We start from the raw sequence: 22,230 nt of genomic DNA, 5'->3' as shown, positions 1-22,230 counted from the left end.
CCCAGGGCAGAGACTTGTACTTGTAGGGTGTTAGTAGATAACCCTCTTTCCAGCCCTTTTTGAAGAAATTACAGTATTTCTTTTACCGGGACTTTCTGGCTCGTATTGGACATCTTCCATCCCGAGAATTCCAGGAACTTTTCCCATATCTTTTGGTACTTATCTGATGTTACTTTCTTTCTGCTGGTGAGCAGCGTGTCTACAAAATAGTTTGAGAAACCCTTTGCTAGTAACAGTCCCCTCTCAAGTTCCAGGCAGTGAGATGGAGTCTGTGCACTTGAGGATGTAGCACCGGGCCCTGGTGTACGAGATTTGGTATGTCCGGGAGGATCCATGGGTCCGAGATAGACATGCGTCTGAGCAATGTGAACCATGCCAGTCTCGGCCAAAAGGGTGCTACAAGGATTATCCGCGCTTTGTCCTCTCAAATCTTTTTTAGGACTATCGGAATTGAATTGGAGGAAATGCATACCCTAAATGAAATTTCCACTGGTGTAGCAGTGCATCTACCCCCTCCGGGTATTCTCTTGGATTGAGGGAGTAGAACCGGTTTACCTGTCATTTTTTTCGTGTGGCAAATAAATCTCTCTGGCATGCCCCAGATAGCACAGATTTTCCCAAATACGTCTTGGTTCAGGGACCACTCTCCCTGGCGTAATACATGATGACTTAAGAAGTCCGCCACAAGATTTTCTTTTCCCTTTAAGTGCGTTCCTGATAAAGACAAAAGGTTGTTTTCTGCCCATTCGGACAGTCGTTTGGCTTCCGACATCAGGGACGTCAATCTTGTTCCTCCTTTCCTTGTCGTTTTATGAATGCTATAGTAGTACTATTGTTGGACAGTATTGTGACGTGTTTCCTTGGACCTTTTTGCCTGCCTGGAGAAGTGCTCGCCTTACGGCTGTCAACTCTTTTAGGTTGGAGGATGCCGTTCTCATTGAGGGTTCCCACAGACCCTGTAGAACTAGATCTGACAAGTGTGCTCCCCACCCTAATGGCCCTGCATCTATAGTTAGTACTACCGGGTCTTGAATTTACCATGGTACAGCATTTATTAAGTTTTCCGTGCTCAGCCAACGATTCTTGTACCTGTGGTGAGGAGTATTTTCCCGATTCAGATTGCATGGAACCACCGACTGTTCGGACAAGATCTGATGTTGTAATTCTCTTGTATGGGCTTAGGCCCACTTGACTGCTGGAATTGTCGCTGTTAGGACCCCTAGAAGTGACATTGCGGACCTTAGAGAGATGGGTTGACCCGTCTGTACTCGGCGTATTTTTTGAATGATGGAGTGAAACTTTGTCTGGAAGAACGAATTTTTGCTCAATTGAATTCAGCTGGATTCCAAGGAATTTAGTCTTGACTTTAAGTTTATTATCTGGCCCAATTTTGTCAGGATTTCTAGTACACTCGTGACTGACTCTCCGCATTTTTGTTCGTCGTCCCCTACAACAAGAAAGTCATCCAAATAGGGTACCAGCAGTATATCTTCCTTCCTTACGTAAGATGCCATTTCCGATATTATTTTTGTAAATATACGGGGAGCTACTGAGACCTCCTGCAGATTGGTACATGGTAATAGGCGTCGGTTAAGTCTATTACCACCATGTAGCACCCTGGACTGAGTAACTTCACTGCCGACCTTAGAGTCTCCATTTTGAACTTTTCCACCTGGATATATCGGTTTAACGATTTTAGGTTGAATATCGTTCTCATTGAACCATCTGGTTTTTGTGTAAGGAAAAGAGTGCTGTAGAACCCTTGTCCAACTTGTTGATATGGTACCTTTTTTAGTACTTTCTTCTGTAGGATTCGAATTTCTTTCTCAAGTGCGGATTTTTCTTGGCCACCTGGGTGAATATTACTCTCCGTGGTGGGGTTTTGGTAAAACTCAGTGGCAGGCCCTTAATAGATTTGTTGTCCATTGAGAGGCAGGTAATGCCAACCATTGATGGAGGAAATGTTGGAGCCTTCCTCCCACCGGATTTCTGGCGTCATTGCTGTTTTGGGTGTGATCTAGGGGGAGGCTTATTGAAGAGGAATCCTTTATCTTTCCTCCAGGGTCTTCCTCAAATGGACCTATCATCAGATCGTCCACGGCCACCCCTATTCCTGATCCTCGAAAGGACGAGCGAAGAGCGCAGCATCTGTGTACACAAAATTGCCATGACGTATCCATACGGCACAGGTCTGTAAGTACCAGGTCACAGGGACGTGTGGACACGTCAAGTGTATTTCTTAGCGTCCTCCTCCTGGAGGTAGCAGCGTACGCTCATGGTTTCCTGTGTCCCCCAATGAAGCACATGACTAATAAGCATATTTCATATTACTGCCCCTATAAAAGGTGAGATTTATGAAGATAGAAAAACAAGCTATAAAAAAAACCCAAAAAAACACAAAGCAAGTCTCTAAAATAGAAAAAAAACAAACTGTACACTGGCATGAAAAGTTTGTACACCCCTGGTCAAATTGGTTTGTAGATGTGAACAGTAGAACAAGTTGCAGATGAACTTATCTCTAAAAGGCCTTAAGTTCCAGATGACATTTCCTTTGTATTTTAAGCAAAAAAAATTATATATTTTAATCTTTTACAATTTAAAAATTATAATAAGGAAAGTGGGTTGAAGCAAAAGTTTGTGCACCCTGCATGGTTCGTACCTAGTAGCGCCTCCTTTTGTAAGTAGCACAGCCTGTAATCGCATGTTGTAGCCATACAAGAGTCTTTCAGTTCTTGTGTGAGGGATTTTCCTCCGTTCTTCCTCGGAGAATTCCTCCAGTTCTGTGAGATTCCTGGGGCGTCTTCCATCCTCTGCTATTTTAAGGTTTCACAACAGATTTTCAATGACGCTCAGATCAGGGGACTGTGAGGGCCATTGTAAAACCTTCATCTTGCCCCTTTTGAGGTCGTCTATTGTGGATTGTGATGTGTGTTTAGGACCATTCTCCATTGGTAGAAGCCAGCCTCTTCCTCCCTTCATCTTTTTTACACATGGTGTTATGTTTGCATGAAGAATTTGTTGAAATCTCATTGAATCCATTCTTCCCTTTATCTGTGAAATGTTCCCTGAGCCATTGGCTGCAATACAACCACAAAGCCCGATTGATCCACCTCCATGCTTAATGGTTGGTGAGGTGTCATTCTCTTCCCTTTTTTTCTCCACCTTCGACCATTCTGGCCCCAGATTTCTATTTTACCTTCAGTGCATCAGGCTTGTTTAGATGTTCTTTCACATCCTTCTAACGCTGAATTCCATTGTGTGGACACAGGAGAGGTTTTCCTCTGATGACTTCCATGAAGGCCATGTTTGTGCAGGTGTCTCCGAACAGTAGAACAATGTACCACAACTCCAGTCTACTAAATCTTTCTGAAGGTCTTTTGCAGTCAAGCGGGGGTTCCGATTTACCCCTCTTGCAATTCTACAAGCAACTCTCACTGAAATTTAACTTGATGTTCTAGGCCTTATGTTGATCTCCACTGTTCCTGGTAACTGCCATTTCCTAATTACATTTCAAAAGAAATGACAACTTGAACATGCCTTGCTCTCTCCTTATAGCCTTCTCCTGCTTTCTGGCCTCCACCAGAGTGCTCGACAGCCGTTTAGAAGCCATGACTGCTACATATTGGCACAAGGTTACAGGAGGCTGTTTTTTTATCATCACTCGGCCTTTCCTAACAATGATAGTGAACAAGCCATAACCCTAAACAGGCTAACTAAGGTCTGAAACCTCAGCCAAAGTTACCCGAGCACACAAATTTCAAAGGATGCCCAAACTTTTGCATCGGCCCATTTTACTTTTTGTAATTTTGAAAATCTAAAATTAAAAATATTTTTGCCTAAAATATAAATGGACCTGTGTCATCTGTAACTTTAGGCCTTTCAGATAGTTTCAAACTTGCTTAATTTCACAATAACAGTAATTTTGACCAGGGATGTCAAAAAACTATACGGTGGATGTAAACGTTTAATTTTAGAGACTTAAAAACAAACAAAAAAAAAAAAAAAAAAAAGCAATAAAATGTCAAGATTTACATTTTTTGGGAAACCCACATAATGGTAGTTGGTTCCCCATTCACCCCCATGGAGAATTATGGTGCCATTTTTTTCACCCATTTTTTAGTTCATTATTTGGTAAAGTAAAAACTACCACCACCATCTCCTCCACGTTCAAGCATATGGGTTGGCTTACTATACGCCAATGATTTCAGGTCCCATGCTGAGAATTCAGAAAACCTAACCACCGAAACATGATACAAGTCGCCTGCATCATCTGATTTGCTCAGCACATTTCCGCAGGAGCGACGTCAGTCGAACACAACCACACGCCGCACAAGTCATGCCGACATTAACCTGTTCCTATCTGACAATAAACACACTCAGACCTTCGTAGAAAAAATCAATTCATTAGTTTCTAGTGCGTGAGAATGACAGCATGGAGCGATGACCTGTCGTGACCTCCAGTGAATGAACAGAACTACAAGGCCCAGAACCCAAGAGACTGCAGACTGAATGTGCGTAGAAGAACAGACGGAGCAGGGACTGGCCGGACAGCAGCAGCCAAAAGTTTCACAGTTTGTTGTGTCGTCCCCTCTAGGATCCGCACATGAGGCAGTCATCGCGGTTTTCTAGGGAACACACCATGGCGGCTTTATTTCGCTCCTTCTCCTCCGTGGTTTCTGCCCCATTTACAAGGCCTCCTTTTTCTTTCAGCTTCTCCTTGTTTAATGTGAACTGGATGGGGTTAGCAGCCGGCCGCGTCCGCAGGTAGTACATGCCGGTCTTTAGTCCCTGTAAGAGGCGAGCGGTCAGTAACGGCACGGTCAGTAACGGCACGGCCAGTAACGGCACGGCCAGTAACGGCACGGCCAGTAACGGCACGGCCAGTAACGGCACGGCCAGTAACGGCACGGCCAGTAACGGCACGGCACCAGTCGGCCCACAAGACATACCTGCTTCCAGCCATAGAAGTGCATGCTGGTCAGCTTGCCGTAGTTGGGCTCCGCCACGTGGATGTTCAGAGACTGGCTCTGGTCAATGAAGGCTCCTCTGTCCGCCGCCATCAGGATAACCGTTTTCTGAGAAATCTCCCACACCGTCTTGTAGAGCTCCTTCAAGTCATCAGGGATCTCAGGAATGCTCTAAACAGAAACAAATGACATCCAGTACAAGCCACAGAAACCTCGTACAATCGGAATAAGTCACCTAAAGGGCAGCTCAAAGAGGTTATCCACTTATCAGATGCCGCCTGCTGGTAACCAGGATATTGGGGTGAGCGTCACTTAGGGGGCAGAGAAGGGTCTGCAGCTCCAGGACGGTTATTCTTCCCCTTTCCTGAGCACAGCTCTGCATCCTCTTGTCTGGACCTTTCCTTCTAACAGTCGGTGTTCTGGTGCGGACGGCCGTTTCTCTTTTTCCAGCTCGTCTCACTCTCCTCATAGTTCATAAAATCTCCAGTTACAGATCATGGATGGATCACAGCTGCGGAAAGATCTTCAGGACAGTAAAGTGGACATCCTGCGGTGAGAGCTGCGGCCCCTCTTGGCTCCACATTCTCCTCGTGACTTTCTAGGGTCGGGGTTTGGACCCGGTGGGTGTAGATGAAGGCTTAGCCCCCGAGCAGAGCCAACACTTCCTGAAGAGTGCACCCTCCTAGTGGTGAGGCGAATGCAGACCGTCCACTGCCCCCCGTAAGCGATTAACAAGAAACCAGTCTCTGTTCTCGCGTTAGACTGACAGAATGTGACAACTGCAGCCAATCACAGCGATCATCTGCAGCGGTCATCCAAAAACTCCTGCAGAAAGAAGCAGCCAGCAGGAACCAACATGGAAGATGTTCAGTAGTGGACGACCAGTGTAAAAGGTCTCACTGCATTAGGTCCTGCTGCCGGCCCCCAGTGATCGGGGGCTCCTTTACGGTGGATGTCCAGCACTAGACCACCATGATAGCCCCCCCATACAACATATGCCATCACAGCTGATATTCTGATTATTCTCATACAGCCACCAATACACCGCCCCGCAGTTAGTAGATTACCTGAATAGATCCGTTACAGGAGATGATCTGATTCTTCATCTCCTCATTCCACAAGCCTCTCTCCGTCAGGTCCTTTAACAAGTGTGGATTCACGATCTACGTAGAGAGAAGCGTGGCTGTAGAGCAGAGGCGAACGAGGTGGATCTACGGCGCACTGGTGTCTGACATACCTGGAACTCGCCGGACAGGACCCTGCGGGTGTAGATGTTACTGGTGTACGGCTCAATGGACTCGTTGTTGCCCAGGATCTGTGCGGTGGACGCCGTGGGCATCGGAGCCAGGAGCAGACTGTTTCTAACACCGTGCCTGAGCAGGGGTAAAAAAAAAAGCATAGTTTATTAATGACCAGTCTCGCACGGACAGCTGATAACAGTGCAGGGATGATGTTCTGCAGCAGCAGCACCGCCTCTTAAGTCAGAAGCAGCAGCCGCACACCCACAATCATTACAGCCATATTTATACAGTGTTATGTGCTCCACTCCTCGTACAGGGGGAGCGCTACAGACAAGAGCCCTGTAAATGGCTGATAACAGAACAATAGAGCGGGGGTCTAGCTGCACTCACTTGGCAATGGTCTCCTTCAGAGCTTTCCAGTCCCAGAGGTCGGTGGGGGTGACGTCCCACATATCATACTGCAGGACCTGAGGACACATAACCCTGGATCAGCCTCACCCGGAGCAGCCTCGGACCCGCAGACTGAGGAGACGCCGCCATGTTCCTTACCCCTTTACTAACAGGAGACCCGCTGTAGGTGTCGTAGGCGCCAAACTCTCTGGCGAGTTCACAGCTGGACTCCAGCGCCGCGTAGTAAATGGTTTCGAAGATCTGCTTGTTCAGTAACTGCGCCTCCGGGCTCTCAAACGGGTACCTCATAAGGATGAAGGCATCGGCCAGGCCCTGCACCCCGATCCCAATGGGCCGGTGCCTCTTATTGGAGTATTCAGCCTGTGGAAAAGAAAAGTGATAAGGATGGGTGGACATCTTTACAGACTTGGCACGAGGCCGAGGAGGAAGAAGGCACGAGGCCGAGGAGGAAGGCACGAGGCCGAGGAAGAGGAGGAGGAAGGCACGAGGCCGAGGAAGAGGAGGAGGAAGGCACGAGGCCGAGGAAGAGGAGGAGGAAGGCACGAGGCCGAGGAAGAGGAGGAGGAAGGCACGAGGCCGAGGAAGAGGAGGAGGAAGGCACGAGGCCGAGGAAGAGGAGGAGGAAGGCACGAGGCCGAGGAAGAGGAGGAGGAAGGCACGAGGCCGAGGAAGAGGAGGAGGAAGGCACGAGGCCGAGGAAGAGGAGGAGGAAGGCACGAGGCCGAGGAAGAGGAGGAGGAAGGCACGAGGCCGAGGAAGAGGAGGAGGAAGGCACGAGGCCGAGGAAGAGGAGGAGGAAGGCACGAGGCCGAGGAAGAGGAGGAGGAAGGCACGAGGCCGAGGAAGAGGAGGAAGGCACGCCTCACCTCAGGCACTGGATAGAAGTTGATATCAATGATTTTGTTCAGGTTCCTGACCACCACTTTGGTCACATCTGCCAGTTTCTTGAAGTCATAGGTCCGCTCAGGGGTCACATACATATTCAGGGCGAGGGAAGCCAAGTTACACACAGCAACCTACAAACAGGGAAATCCAAAATGATAGTAAATCGCCGCACGGCTCCGCTCCGTTAGGGCGGTAGGACCCACTACAAGGTTTGCCGTGAAGGGGCAGTGGGCTTCATACAGTCTGATCAGAATGTTAAACTGAAAACCTCATGTTCAGTATATAAATTTTTGCCTAGCGGCTTTAGATCAACGTATATGATTTTGGGATGTGCGGTTCATGCTCTTTTCTTTTTGCACAAAGATAGTAAATCAGCGTCTGTGCCCATCCCTGCGCCATTCGCAGTATCTGTGCCCATCCCTGCGCCATTCGCAGTGTCTGTACCCGGGCTACCTATGCACTTCAGGGGCCCAGACATGAGCACTATAGGGGACACCACAGTGGCCTTTCTACAATGATCAGAACGTTATCACCCGATAACCTTGGATAACCTGCTAAGATGGGACTATCGATAGTGGCCCGGCCGTCAGACGTATCCCCGCGCGGTGGACCTCTGCCATCCTCACCTCTTTGTCGCTGGAGAACTCCACGATCTCCGTACACAGATTGCTGCACTTTATGGTGCCCAGGTTCTGCTGGTTGCTCTTCCGGTTGCACGAGTCCTTGTAGAGCATGTACGGCGTGCCGGTCTCGGTCTGGGACTCGATGATGGCGTACCACAGCTGCTGAGCCTTCACTACTTTGCGAGCCCGACCCTCCTTCTCGTATCTGCGACAAAGGACATATATAAGATGCAATAAGCGATAACCCAACACGTCGCCCTCAAACTGACGGTTTTCCGGTCTCTGCTCCCACCTCACATAGAGTTCCTCAAACTTCTCCCCCCAAACTTCCTCCAGGCCGGGACACTCATGAGGACACATCAGGGACCAGTCCTACAGAGAAACATGGTGGACACGTACAGATAGCTAATCCATCACTGACCAATACACGAGAGCCTCCTCCCAGGCCACGAGTCCGCTTCTATCCGCAGCGTTTACTGATTTGTACCTGATTAGACTCCACTCGTTTCATGAAGAGATCTGGGATCCACAGAGCAAAGAAGAGATCCCGCGCCCGCTGCTCCTCCTTGCCAGTGTTCTTCTTCAGGTCCAGAAAGTCAAAGATGTCATAGTGCCACGGCTCCAGGTAGATGGCGAAGGCTCCCGGCCTCTGCAGACCACAAAATAAGTTATAGATCCATTCCCCCAAAAGCAAATGACGCAGAAAGTCAGGGGGAAAAATAAAAATAGCCCCAGTCACACGGGCCGGACCAGGGGAGGGTAGCAGCACCGACTATGCAGAGGAATAATGTATTACATAGTCACATAAGTATGTGTATGCAATAAGCCCCTCATGTCTGTACAGGCTTACTGCAGATTCTGCACACAAAAGCTGCGACTTAGCCCTATTCAATGACAGACTACTCCCCCCATTATACACACCAGAACTCCCACTGGGCAAACTACAAAGACTATTATTGCAGGCAAGGAGACCACGCTCCCCCACCCCAGAAACTAAGACCACGCACCCTCACCCCAGAAGCCAAGAGACCACGCACCCTCACCCCAGAAGCCAAGAGACCACGCACCCTCACCCCAGAAACGAAGAAACTATGAACCCCCACTGAAAAAGGTACAAACCTTGTTTCCTCCTTGATCCACATAGCGAGCAGTGTTGTTATAGACACGCAGCATTGGAACCAGGCCGTTGGAGTTACCGTTTGTCTGAAGACCAAAGAGAAAAAGAAAAAGACAGATTACATAATTTAGGCTTTAGGTGTTCAGAAGAATAACAGAGGTAATGCTACAGACACCACGTATAATGCACAGTACAGGATTCTCCAGCACAGCCCCTGTATAGGAAAGTGCCGGCTGCTGCGCTCTATGCTGTGAGACGTTACAGACACCACGTATAATGCACAGTACAGGATTCTCCAGCACAGCCCCTGTATAGGAAAGTGCCGGCTGCTGCGCTCTATGCTGTGAGACACTACATACACCTCGCATAATGCACAGTACAGGATTCTCCAGCACAGCCCCTGTATAGGAAAGTGCCGGCTGCTGCGCTCTATGCTGTGAGACACTACAGACACCACGTATAATGCACAGTACAGGATTCTCCACCACAGCCCCTGTATAGGAAAGTGCCGGCTACTGCGCTCTATGCTGTGAGACACTACAGACACCACGTATAATGCACAGTACAGGATTCTCCACCACAGCCCCTGTACAAGGAAAGTGCCGGATGCTGCGCTCTATGCTGTGAGACACTACAGACACCACGTATAATGCACAGTACAGGATTCTCCACCACAGCCCCTGTATAGGAAAGTGCCGGCTGCTGCGCTCTATGCTGTGAGACGTTACAGACACCACGTATAATGCATAGTACAGGATTCTCCAGCACAGCCCCTGTATAGGAAAGTGCCGGCTGCTGCGCTCTACGCTGTGAGACATTACGGACACCACGTATAATGCATAGTACAGGATTCTCCACCACAGCCCCTGTATAGGAAAGTGCCGGCTGCTGCGCTCTACGCTGTGAGACTACACACACCACATATAATACACAGTACAGGATTCTCCATGGCAGCGCCTGTATAGGAAAGTGCCGGCTGCTGCGCTCTATGCTGTGAGACATTACGGACTCCGAGTGCAGCGTGAACCTCGGTACCGGAGAAACAGAAAATCTTGCTGCAAATGTAGTTTTTTGTGACCCAGCAGCCAGACCAAGGTTTGGTCCCACAAGTGGTCTTAGGGTACCGTCACACAGTGCCATTTTCATCGCTACGACGTTGCAATACACGGCGCTGGAGCGATAATTTCATGACGTATTTGCGATGTAGAAGCCGTTGGTTACTGTGCGCACATCGTATACAACCTGTGTCACACGATGCAATCATGCCGCCACAGCGGGACACTAGACGACGAAAGAAAGTTTCAAATGATCTGCTACGACGTGCGATTCTCAGCGGGGATCCGGATCGCAGTAGCGTGTCAGACACAACGATATCGTAACGATATCGCTAGAACGTCACGAATCGTGCCGTCGTAGCGATGAAAATGGCACTGTGTGACGGTGCCCTTACTCCTGGACAGCGGTGCCCGCCGGTATGTCGGGTGGGCGAGCAGCCGTAGGATTCTCTTTTCGCTGCAGAGGGTCAAACTACAGCATTACAGACTATTGTCCTCTCCTCCAGCATCAGAGCCCTGCTCCCCCGATACCGGCCGGGGTCCAAAAGAAAACACCTCTCGCCTCTAGTAAATAAGGGCCATGGGGACAACTACTCCCAACGTCCACCTTATGCTGAAGTGTCAGTAATCACTTTACAGAAAGTCTGCTCCGTTCAGGGTATGATAAGTGGAGGCCGGCTCAGGAGTAATGACACCCAGCGGGTCACTGATCATTCCTGCATTGCTGGGCGTCACCTTCATTTCTACAGGACAATGACCCTTAGAAGCCACATGGTCAGTGACAACATGGCGGCACTCACCCCGGCGATGTAGCTTCCCGTGGCCCGGATACAGCTCACAGCCAGACCGATGCCTCCGGCAGACTTTGAGATCAGCGCACATTGCTTCAGGGTGTCATAAATGCCCTCGATGCTGTCATCCTTCATGCAGAGCAGGAAGCAGCTAGGAAAGGAGGCAAGGTGAGCCACGGCGCTGGACACTGCACCCCCCGCCCCATACGGCTGCACCCCCCCACCCCACACGGCTGCACACGTACCTGGAGAGTTGGGGCCTGTTGGTGCCGGCGTTGAACAGAGTAGGGGACGCGTGGGTGAACCATCTCTCAGACAGCAGGTTGTAGGTTTCTATCGCTGCTTCAATGTCCTCTTTATGAATTCCTACAGCCACCCTCATCAGCATGTGCTGGGGGCGCTCTGCCACTGCGGGGGACGACAACGAGACGTTATATCACATATATCCTCAATCGGGCTGAAGACTGAGGGCGCGAGCCATCAAGAGCGGGGGGTTGTTACGCTGGTCACGAGGGGGCGAGGAGAACCACAAGGAAGGGGGGGGGGGGAAGCTGATGAACTCGGGGCCTAAACCCCCACAATTAGGAGACACAACATATCCCCATGACCCACAGTAAGACCTGCGCTGCTGCGCAGCATTGGAGCCTCGCACATCGAAGCAGATTTTGGGACTACGGTCACATACAGCGATCGGCTCATCTCTTGCACAAGTGTCCATTACCTTTTCCATTAATCTTCAGCAGATAGGAGCGCTCCAGAGTCTGGAAGAGAAGCAAAATACTTAATGGCGGCGTCCAGCACAGTCACACGGGGCCACGGCGCAACACTTACCTTAAAGCCAAAGAAGTTATAGGAGAAGTCTCGGTCATAGATAATGGAGGAGTTGAGACGCTGAGAAACACAAGATGAAATGATTAAGTGTCTGCAGACGGTTAGGACATTTTATACCAGTCTCCAGCAGACGCCGTATTAACGCCATAGAGCCAGAGGCTCTGAGATCGGACACCCGTCACATTAAACCTCGGTGATCGCAGCGTACACCAGAGCCGCCACTTGTGCTACTACGTCTTATACCAGGGCTCCAGCAGACGAAGCGGTGGGCAGACGTCGCACTAACGCCATAGACCCAGAGGCTCAGAGATCGGAGACCTGTCACATTAAACCTCGGTGATTGCAGCGTACACCAGAGCCGGTCTCTTGTGCTACTACATCTTATACCAGGCTCCAGCAGACGAAGCGGTGTTCAGACGTCATACTAACGCCATAGACCCAGAGGCTCCAGGATCTGACACTCGTCACATTAAACCTCGGTGATCGCAGCGTACACCAGAGCCGGACACTTGTGCTACTAAATATTATATACCAGTCTCCAGCAGATGGAGCGGTGTGCAGACGTCATACTAACGCCATAGACCCACCCAGAGGCGGAGGACCGGGATCTGACACTCGTCACATTAAACCTCGGTGATCGCAGCGCACACCAGAGCCGCCACTTGTGCTACTACGTATTATATACCAGTCTCCAGCAGATGGAGCGGTGTGCAGACGTCGTACTAACGCCAAAGACCCAGAAGTGAAGGCTCCGGGATCTGACACTTGTCACATTAAACCTCGGTGATCGCAGCGCACACCAGAGCCGCCACTTGTGCTACTACGTATTATATACCAGTCTCCAGCAGATGGAGCGGTGTGCAGACGTCGTACTAACGCCAAAGACCCAGAAGTGAAGGCTCCGGGATCTGACACTTGTCACATTAAACCTCGGTGATCGCAGCGTACACCAGAGCCGCCACTTGTGCTACTATGTATTATATACCAGTCTCCAGCAGATGGAGCGGTGTGCAGACATCATACTAACGCCATAGGCCCACCCAGAGGCGGAGGATCTGGGATCTGACACTCGTCACATTAAACCTCGGTGATCGCAGCGTACACCAGAGCCGCCACTTGTGCTACTATGTATTATATACCAGTCTCCAGCAGATGGAGCGGTGTGCAGACATCATACTAACGCCAAAGACCCAGAGGCTCCAGGATCTGACACTCGTCACATTAACCTCGGTGATCGCAGCGTACACCAGAGCCGCCACTTGTGCTACTACGTATTATACCAGTCTCCATAAGACGCAGCGGTGTGCAGACGTCGCACTAACGCCATAGACCCAGAGGCTCAGAGATCAGAGACCCGTCACATTAAACCTCAGTGATCGCAGCGTACACCAGAGCTGGTCTCTTGTGCTACTACGTATTATATACCAGTCTCCAGCAGACGGAGCGGTGTGCAGACATCATACTAACGCCAAAGACCCAGGAGGCGGAGGATCCGGGATCTGACACTCGTCACATTAAACCTCGGTGATCGCAGCGTACACCAGAGCCGTCACTTGTGCTACTACGTATTATACAGTCTCCGGACAGCGGCACTTACATCTTTGTTGGCCAATACAATGTCCAGCGTTTCCTTAGACACCATGGGAGAGTGCCGCCCGTTCAGGGGGTTCACATAGTTATACAGATCCTCCATCACCTCTGTAAATAGAGAATGTCCGTTAGACCAATAACCGGCAACACAAGGGTAAGGGGGCACCCGAAACCCCCATTATAGGAAACAGATGGCAGCTCTGGGGTCTGCGCTCTGCCCCCAGTCTTCACCATCGTTGTGAAGGTCTGTGCTCTTTACTATGGCAGCCCCCCTTACAGCAGACCCCCTACATACTGTGGCCCCAGGCTGACTGCTCACCGCTGAAGATCTTCTTGGTTTCCTTGTGCAGGTTAGACACAGCGATGCGCGCTGCCAGCAGGGCATAATCCGGGTGCTTTGTGGTCAGCGTGGCGGCGGTCTCTGCTGCCAGGGTGTCCAGCTCCACCGTGGTGACCCCGTTGTACAGGCCCTGGATGACTTTCATTGTGATCTGAGCCTGAGGACAAAAGAAGCCGAAAACTCAAATACGTGACGGTCCTAGAGCTCCAGGAATGAGCTGTGGATGTGATCATGTCCTCGCCCCCCACCTCACACTCATTGTTTGTAGACCCCCCGGCCGCAGGTTGTATACCCCTGATCTAGAGGGCAGGGGTTCGTTTTTTGGAGACTAGATTACCCATTTAACCCCCTTTACCTCGCAGCCCTCTTTTGTTTTTGCATTTTCATTGTTCGCTCCCTTTCTTCCCTGAGCCATAACTTTTTTATTTTTCCGTCAATATGGCCGTGTGAAGGGCTTGTTTGTTGCAGGACAAGTTCTACTTTTGCACGACACCATTAGTTTTGCCATGTCGTGTGCTTGAAAAAAATTCCCAGTGTGGTAAAATTGCAAAAAAAAGTGCAACTGCACAAGTGATTTTTTTTTTTCTTTTACCATGTTCATCAAATAGTAAAACTGACCTGATATTATGATTTTCCAGGACATTACGAGTTCACAGACGCCAAACATGTCTACGTTCTTTATTATTTTTAAGTGGTGAAGAAAAATCCAAAGTTTATTAAACTAAAAAAAAAAAAAAAAAAGTGCCATGTTCCATGTACATGCAGCGTCCCCATTTTTCGGGATCTCTGGTCGGGTGAGGGCTTATTTTTTGCGTGCAGAGATGACGGTTTTAACCCCTTTCTGACCTCGGACGGGATAGTACATCCGAGGTCAGAACCCCCGCTTTAATGCAGGCTCTGCAGTGAGCCCGCATCAAAGTCGGGACACGTCAGCTGTTTTGAACAGCTGACATGTGCCCGTAATAGGCGCGGGCAGAATCGCGATCTGCCCGCGCCTATTAACTAGTTAAATGCCGCTGTCAAACTCTGATAGCGGCATTTAACTACCGCTTCTGGCCGGGCGGCCGGAAATGATGGCATCGCCGACCCCCGTCACATGATCGGGGGTCAGCGATGCTTCTGCAGTGTAACCATAGAGGTCCTTGAGATCTCTATGGTTACTGATTCCCGGCAGCTGTGAGCGCCACCCTGTGGTCAGCGCTCACAGCACACCTGCATTTCTGCTACATAGCAGCGAACATCAGATCACTGCTATGTAGCAGAGGCGATCGTGTTGTGCCAGCTTCTAGCCTCCTATGGAGGCTATTGAAGCATGGCAAAAGTAAAAAAAAAAAAAAAAAAAAAAAAAGTGAAAAAAAAAAAAAATATAAAAGTTTAAATCACCCCCCTTTCGCCCCAATCAAAATAAATCAATAAAAGAAAAAAAAAAAAAAAAAAAAAAAAAAAAAAATCAAACCTACACATATTTGGTATCGCCGCGTTCAGGATCACCCGATCCATCAACAAAAAAAAAAAAAGCATTAACCTGATCGCTAAACAGCGTAGCAAGAAAAAAATTCGAAACGCCAGAATTACGTTTTTTTGGTCGCCGCGACATTGCATTAAAATGTAATAACGGGCGATGAAAAGAACGTATCTGCACCGAAATGGTATCATTAAAAACGCCAGCTCGGCATGCAAAAAATAAGCCCTCACCCGACCCCAGATCATGAAAAATTGAGACGCTACGAGTGACGGAAAATGGCGCCATTTTTTTTTTTTTAGCAAAGTTTGGAATTTTTCTTCATTACTTAGATAAAAGAGAACCTAGACATGTTTGGTGTCTATGAACTCGTACTGACCTGGAGAATCATAATCGCAGGTCAGTTTAGCATTTAGTGAACCTAGCAAAATAGGCAAGCAAAAAACAAGTGTGGGATTGCACTTTTTTTGCAATTTCACCGCACTTGGAATTTTTTTCCCGTTTTCTAGTTCACGACATGGTAAAACCAATGATGTCGTTCAAAAGTGCAACTCGTCCCGCAAAAAATAAGCCCTCACATGGCCATATTGACGGAAAAATAAAACAGTTATGGCTCTGGGAAGGAGGGGAGCGAAAAACGAACACGGAAAAACGGAAAATCCCAAGGTCATGAAGGGGTTAATTCTACCATTTTGGTGCAGATACGATCGTTTGATCGCTCATTAATTCTGGCAATTTGACTTTTTTCGCTAAGTCTACTGATCGGATCAATGCTGTTGATAGCTTGGGCGAATCTGAACTTGGCGATATCAAATGTGTATATATGTGAGTAATCTAAACTTTAGCCTCCAGGGGAGACTAGAAGCTGTGATCCCCGGCTCTGCTACATACAGGAGATGATCTGGCGTGTGACATTGGGTAAGAACGCAGCTACGACACCTGGATGTAGCAGAACTGCTCACTCGCTAGGAGCGCCGACCACCGCGCCTCGATCACAGCAATCCGACAACTGACAGCCATAGAGGTCACGCATCAGTGACCCCCGAACACGTGACTGGGTCACCGATGAGCGGGGTTTCCAGCGTGATCACATTAAATGCCGCTGTTAGAGACTGACAGCAGCATTTAACAGGTTAACAGCCGTGGGTGGATCGCAATTCCACCCATGTTAGAGGGACATGTCAGCTGATCAAGACGTGCAGGGAAAGCTGTGGGCTCAGCGCCGGATAGCACCTCACAGGGAGGCACAGGACATGTGCAGCGCATGTCGTGAAGGGGTTAAAGAGAATGAAGAGCAATAAGCCACCGGCTTCAGAGCGGAGCACGCCCCAGTAATAACCCCACCGAGCGAGACCCGATAGCGGCTCATCATGGGGGAGACACATCGTCCCGCACTCACCGGATCCACAAAATCTCCGTTAAGCCCATAGCACAACTTCTGGATCCGGGATGTGATCTTATCGAACATGACGCCCTCCCGCCGGCCATCTGCGGAGAAACAGGGGAGAACCATGAGGAAGGAGGCACCGAGGAGCGGGGACAAACAGGGGAGAACCATGAGGGAGGAGGCACCGAGGAGCGAGGACAAACAGGGGAGAACCATGAGGGAGGAGGCACCGAGGCGCGGGGACAAACAGGGGAGAACCATGAGGGAGGAGGCACCGAGGCGCGGGGACAAACAGGGGAGAACCATGAGGGAGGAGGCACCGAGGCGCGGGGACAAACAGGGGAGAACCATGAGGGAGGAGGCACCGAGGCGCGGGGACAAACAGGGGAGAACCATGAGGGAGGAGGCACCGAGGCGCGGGGACAAACAGGGGAGAACCATGAGGGAGGAGGCACCGAGGAGCGGGGACAAACAGGGGAGAACCATGAGGAAAGAGGCACCGAGGAGCGGGGACAAACAGGGGACAACCATGAGGAAGGAGGCACCGAGGAGCGGGGACAAACAGGGGAGAACCATGAGGGAGGAGGCACCGAGGCGCGGGGACAAACAGGGGAGAACCATGAGGGAGGAGGCACCGAGGCGCAGGGACAAACAGGGTAGAACCATGAGGGAGGAGGCACCGAGGAGCGGGGACAAACAGGGGAGAACCATGAGGGAGGAGGCACCGAGGCGCGGGGACAAACAGGGGAGAACCATGAGGGAGGAGGCACCGAGGCGCGGGGACAAACAGGGGAGAACCATGAGGGAGGAGGCACCGAGGCGCGGGGACAAACAGGGGAGAACCATGAGGGAGGAGGCACCGAGGCGCGGGGACAAACAGGGGAGAACCATGAGGGAGGAGGCACCGAGGCGCAGGGACAAACAGGGGAGAACCATGAGGGAGGAGGCACCGAGGCGCAGGGACAAACAGGGGAGAACCATGAGGGAGGAATACCAAAAAACACCGGTGCACAGCCATGACCATCATATGTTGATAGGGGGTGCAAGTAGCAGCATAATGGCATAAACAAGAGGAAGAAGAGGAGACACTGCTACAAGAATGCACACCACCCAATGTTTAACAAAATAGCAAAAAACACACTATTGGCAAAAAACAATAAAAGCACTTAAAATCACTACGCCACTACAGACCACCTGAATACATAACATACATATATAAGTAATAAGTACAGCCTGTCAATATGCCTATAGGATATAAAAACGTATATAATACCACCATCCTACCTAGCGCCCATAGTGGGCTATGATCCACCCAGTCCCCTGGATATTTCAGCTTGCCAGTTTATAGGTGGGTTCACACTCCACCACAGGTATCATGCCTTTTTGATCTAGACTCATCTATGGGCCCCTTTTCCACCATTATATATGGGCGGTTTGTGGCTATTTTGCCTATCTTTTCTTTGGGTTTTGTGAGCTACCATTATATATGGTCACCCTTAGATTCCCCATGGGCCGCTAGGTAGGATGGTGGTATTATATACGTTTTTATATCCTATAGGCATATTGACAGGCTGTACTTATTACTTATATATGTATGTTATGTATTCAGGTGGTCTGTAGTGGAGTAGTGATTTTAAGTGCTTTTATTGTTTTTTGCCAATAAAGTGTGTTTTTTGCTATTTTGTTAAACATTGGGTGGTGTGCATTCTTGTAGCAGTGTCTCCTCTTCTTCCTCTTGTTTAAACCATGAGGGAGGAGGCACCGAGGCGCGGGGACAAACAGGGGAGAACCATGAGGGAGGAGGCACCGAGGCGCGGGGACAAACAGGGGAGAACCATGAGGGAGGAGGCACCGAGGCGCAGGGACAAACAGGGGAGAACCATGAGGGAGGAGGCACCGAGGCGCGGGGACAAACAGGGGAGAACCATGAGGGAGGAGGCACCGAGGCGCGGGGACAAACAGGGGAGAACCATGAGGGAGGAGGCACCGAGGCGCAGGGACAAACAGGGGAGAACCATGAGGGAGGAGGCACCGAGGCGCGGGGACAAACAGGGGAGAACCATGAGGGAGGAGGCACCGAGGCGCGGGGACAAACAGGGGAGAACCATGAGGGAGGAGGCACCAAGGCGCGGGGACAAACAGGGGAGAACCATGAGGGAGGAGGCACCGAGGCGCGGGGACAAACAGGGGAGAACCATGAGGGAGGAGGCACCGAGGCGCGGGGACAAACAGGGGAGAACCATGAGGGAGGAGGCACCGAGGCGCGGGGACAAACAGGGGAGAACCATGAGGGAGGAGGCACCGAGGCGCGGGGACAAACAGGGGAGAACCATGAGGGAGGAGGCACCGAGGCGCGGGGACAAACAGGGGAGAACCATGAGGGAGGAGGCACCGAGGCGCAGGGACAAACAGGGTAGAACCATGAGGAAGGAGGCACCGAGGCGCGGGGACAAACAGGGGAGAACCATGAGGGAGGAGGAACCGAGGCGCGGGGACAAACAGGGGAGAACCATGAGGAAGGGAGAACCATGAGGAAGGAAGCACCGAGGCGCGGGGACAAACGGGAGAACCATGAGGGAGGAGGCACCGAGGAGCAGGGACAAACAGGGGAGAACCATGAGGAAGGAGGCACCGAGGCGCGGGGACAAACAGGGGAGAACCATGAGGGAGGAGGCACCGAGGCGCGGGGACAAACAGGGGAGAACCATGAGGGAGGAGGCACCGAGGCGCGGGGACAAACAGGGGAGAACCATGAGGAAGGAGGCACCGAGGCGCGGGGACAAACAGGGGAGAACCATGAGGGAGGAGGAACCGAGGCGCGGGGACAAACAGGGGAGAACCATGAGGAAGGGAGAACCATGAGGAAGGAAGCACCGAGGCGCGGGGACAAACGGGAGAACCATGAGGGAGGAGGCACCGAGGAGCAGGGACAAACAGGGGAGAACCATGAGGGAGGAGGCACCGAGGCGCGGGGACAAACAGGGGAGAACCACGAGGGAGGAGGCACCGAGGCGCGGGGACAAACAGGGGAGAACCACGAGGGAGGAGGCACCGAGGCGCGGGGACAAACAGGGGAGAACCACGAGGGAGGAGGCACCGAGGTGCGGGGACAACGGTCAGAGCTCAGGAGCCACAGGGAGAACAGTGATGGCACCCCACCTGCACGTGGTGGGGGAGGGGAGACAGGGGGCTGCTTCTGATATGGAGGCAGAGGGGATGAGAGACCCCCACAGAGAAAGCTAGCAGACAGCGCTCCCTGCACGAGGCAGAGATGACTGTGGGGGGGAGGGACGAGGCGCCAGAAGACATCCGGGAGATGGGGGGGAGGTGCCAGACACCATCAGGAAGGGAGGGGAGGCACCAGACGAAATCCGGGGGGACGAGGCACCAGACAACATCAGGGAGGGGGGGGGGGACGAGGCACCAGACAACATCAGGGAGGGGGGGGGGGACGAGGCGCCAGACGACATCAGGGAGGGGGGGACGAGGCGCCAGACGACATCAGGGAGGGGGGGACGAGGCGCCAGACGACATCAGGGAGGGGGGGACGAGGCGCCAGACGACATCAGGGAGGGGGGGACGAGGCGCCAGACGACATCAGGGAGGGGGGGACGAGGCGCCAGACGACATCAGGGAGGGGGGGACGAGGCGCCAGACGACATCAGGGAGGGGGGGGACGAGGCGCCAGACGACATCAGGGAGGGGGGGGACGAGGCGCCAGACGACATCAGGGAGGGGGGGGACGAGGCGCCAGACGACATCAGGGAGGGGGGGGACGAGGCGCCAGACGACATCAGGGAGGGGGGGGACGAGGCGCCAGACGACATCAGGGAGGGGGGGGACGAGGCGCCAGACGACATCAGGGAGGGGGGGGACGAGGCGCCAGACGACATCAGGGAGGGGGGGGACGAGGCGCCAGACGACATCAGGGAGGGGGGGACGAGGCGCCAGACGACATCAGGGAGGGGGGGGACGAGGCGCCAGACGACATGGGGGGGGGGACGAGGCGCCAGACGACATGGGGGGGGGACGAGGCGCCAGACGACATTGGGGAGGGGGATGAGGCGCCAGACGACATGGGGGGGGGGGGGACGAGGCGCCAGACGACATCAGGGAGGGGGGGGGACGAGGCGCCAGACGACATCAGGGAGGGGGGGGGACGAGGCGCCAGACGACATCAGGGAGGGGGGGGGACGAGGCGCCAGACAACATCAGGGAGGGGGGGACGAGGCGCCAGACGACATCAGGGAGGGGGGGACGAGGCGCCAGACGACATCAGGGAGGGGGGGACGAGGCGCCAGACGACATCAGGGAGGGGGGGACGAGGCGCCAGACGACATCAGGGAGGGGGGGACGAGGCGCCAGACGACATCAGGGAGGGGGGGACGAGGCGCCAGACGACATCAGGGAGGGGGGGACGAGGCGCCAGACGACATCAGGGAGGGGGGGACGAGGCGCCAGACGACATCAGGGAGGGGGGGGACGAGGCGCCAGACGACATCAGGGAGGGGGGGGACGAGGCGCCAGACGACATCAGGGAGGGGGGGACGAGGCGCCAGACGACATCAGGGAGGGGGGGACGAGGCGCCAGACGACATCAGGGAGGGGGGGACGAGGCGCCAGACGACATCAGGGAGGGGGGGGACGAGGCGCCAGACGACATGGGGGGGGGGACGAGGCGCCAGACGACATGGGGGGGGGACGAGGCGCCAGACGACATTGGGGGGGGGGGGGAGGCGCCAGACGACATCAGGGAGGGGGGGGGATGAGGCGCCAGACGACATGGGGGGGGGGGGGGGGAGGCGCCAGACGACATCAGGGAGGGGGGGGATGAGGCGCCAGACGACATCAGGGAGGGGGGGGACGAAGCGCCAGACGACATCGGGGAGGGGGGGGGACGAGGCGCTGGCCTTGGGGCGTGTACACTGTGACATTGCGGGGTGTGAGGATGTGGGGGGAGCATTAGGCTGGGAAGTATCAGGGGGACAGTATATCGGGGCAGGGTGTGGAGGATATCAGGGCTGTATAGTTATCTGGGGGGCACAGACTCCCGGCCGAGCTGCTCGCTATGATGAGCCCCGGTATGTGGCCGCTCGGGGTGACCGCTGCCGCCGCTCACCTCTCTTGATCACGTGCATGCCTCCTCCGGTCGCCGATCTCCTTCTCGCACTTTGTCTCTGAAGTGAAATGAGCGCGAACGGCACAAACATAAAGTCCCGCCAAAGCCGGCGGCGTGACGTCATGCGACAGGCGGGCGTGGCCCAAGAAGTCACCGAGGCTCCGCCCCAATGTTTATGCGCCGGCAGAGACACTGGCGGATGCGCGGATATTACCTGCACTACGGCTGCGCGCACTCAACAAACCGCGGCGCCGTGTCAGTACGCGGCCGCCATGTTGCTGGAGGCAGGTCACGTGATGTAAGCGTCAGACTGTGAGGGGAGAGGCGCTGTGACGTCTCCAGATAGGAAAGTGATGACGTCACACCGCAGGCTCCCCGCTATCACCACCAAAGTGTAAAAATCCATAGAGA

At 52.7% G+C, this 22,230-nt stretch overlaps 1 protein-coding gene across 1 annotated transcript; it reads right to left on the bottom strand.

Moving 5' to 3' along the window:
- Positions 1 to 4,387: 4,387 nt before the first annotated feature.
- RRM1 (ribonucleotide reductase catalytic subunit M1) lies at positions 4,388 to 21,996 on the bottom strand. Its single transcript, XM_077298946.1, has 19 exons — positions 21,820 to 21,996; positions 16,713 to 16,801; positions 13,831 to 14,008; positions 13,519 to 13,619; positions 11,922 to 11,981; positions 11,812 to 11,851; positions 11,336 to 11,498; positions 11,100 to 11,241; positions 9,247 to 9,330; positions 8,615 to 8,776; positions 8,420 to 8,499; positions 8,131 to 8,332; positions 7,486 to 7,635; positions 6,758 to 6,979; positions 6,599 to 6,675; positions 6,205 to 6,340; positions 6,035 to 6,130; positions 4,950 to 5,138; positions 4,388 to 4,788 (listed from the first exon to the last, which is right to left on the bottom strand). The coding sequence occupies exons 1-19, from the start codon at positions 21,941 to 21,943 to the stop codon at positions 4,591 to 4,593; spliced, it is 2,493 nt and encodes an 830-aa protein (XP_077155061.1). The 5' UTR covers positions 21,944 to 21,996; the 3' UTR covers positions 4,388 to 4,590.
- Positions 21,997 to 22,230: the final 234 nt, after the last annotated feature.

This window comes from Ranitomeya variabilis, chromosome 3 (assembly GCF_051348905.1).
Source record: "Ranitomeya variabilis isolate aRanVar5 chromosome 3, aRanVar5.hap1, whole genome shotgun sequence".
Classification (NCBI taxonomy): domain Eukaryota; kingdom Metazoa; phylum Chordata; class Amphibia; order Anura; family Dendrobatidae; genus Ranitomeya; species Ranitomeya variabilis.
This window is presented reverse-complemented; position numbering and strand designations above follow the sequence as displayed.

Excerpts from the sequence above, each read along its gene's own strand:
- RRM1 (XM_077298946.1), bottom strand. The coding sequence starts at position 21,943 with ATGACGTCACGCCGCCGGCTTTGGCGGGACTTTATGTTTGTGCCGTTC. Across the intron at positions 11,242-11,335 it reads AACAGGCCCCAACTCTCCAG|CTGCTTCCTGCTCTGCATGA; the intron begins GTACGTGTGCAG and ends CTCCTTTCCTAG. Across the intron at positions 6,341-6,598 it reads CTGAAGGAGACCATTGCCAA|GCACGGTGTTAGAAACAGTC; the intron begins GTGAGTGCAGCT and ends ACCCCTGCTCAG.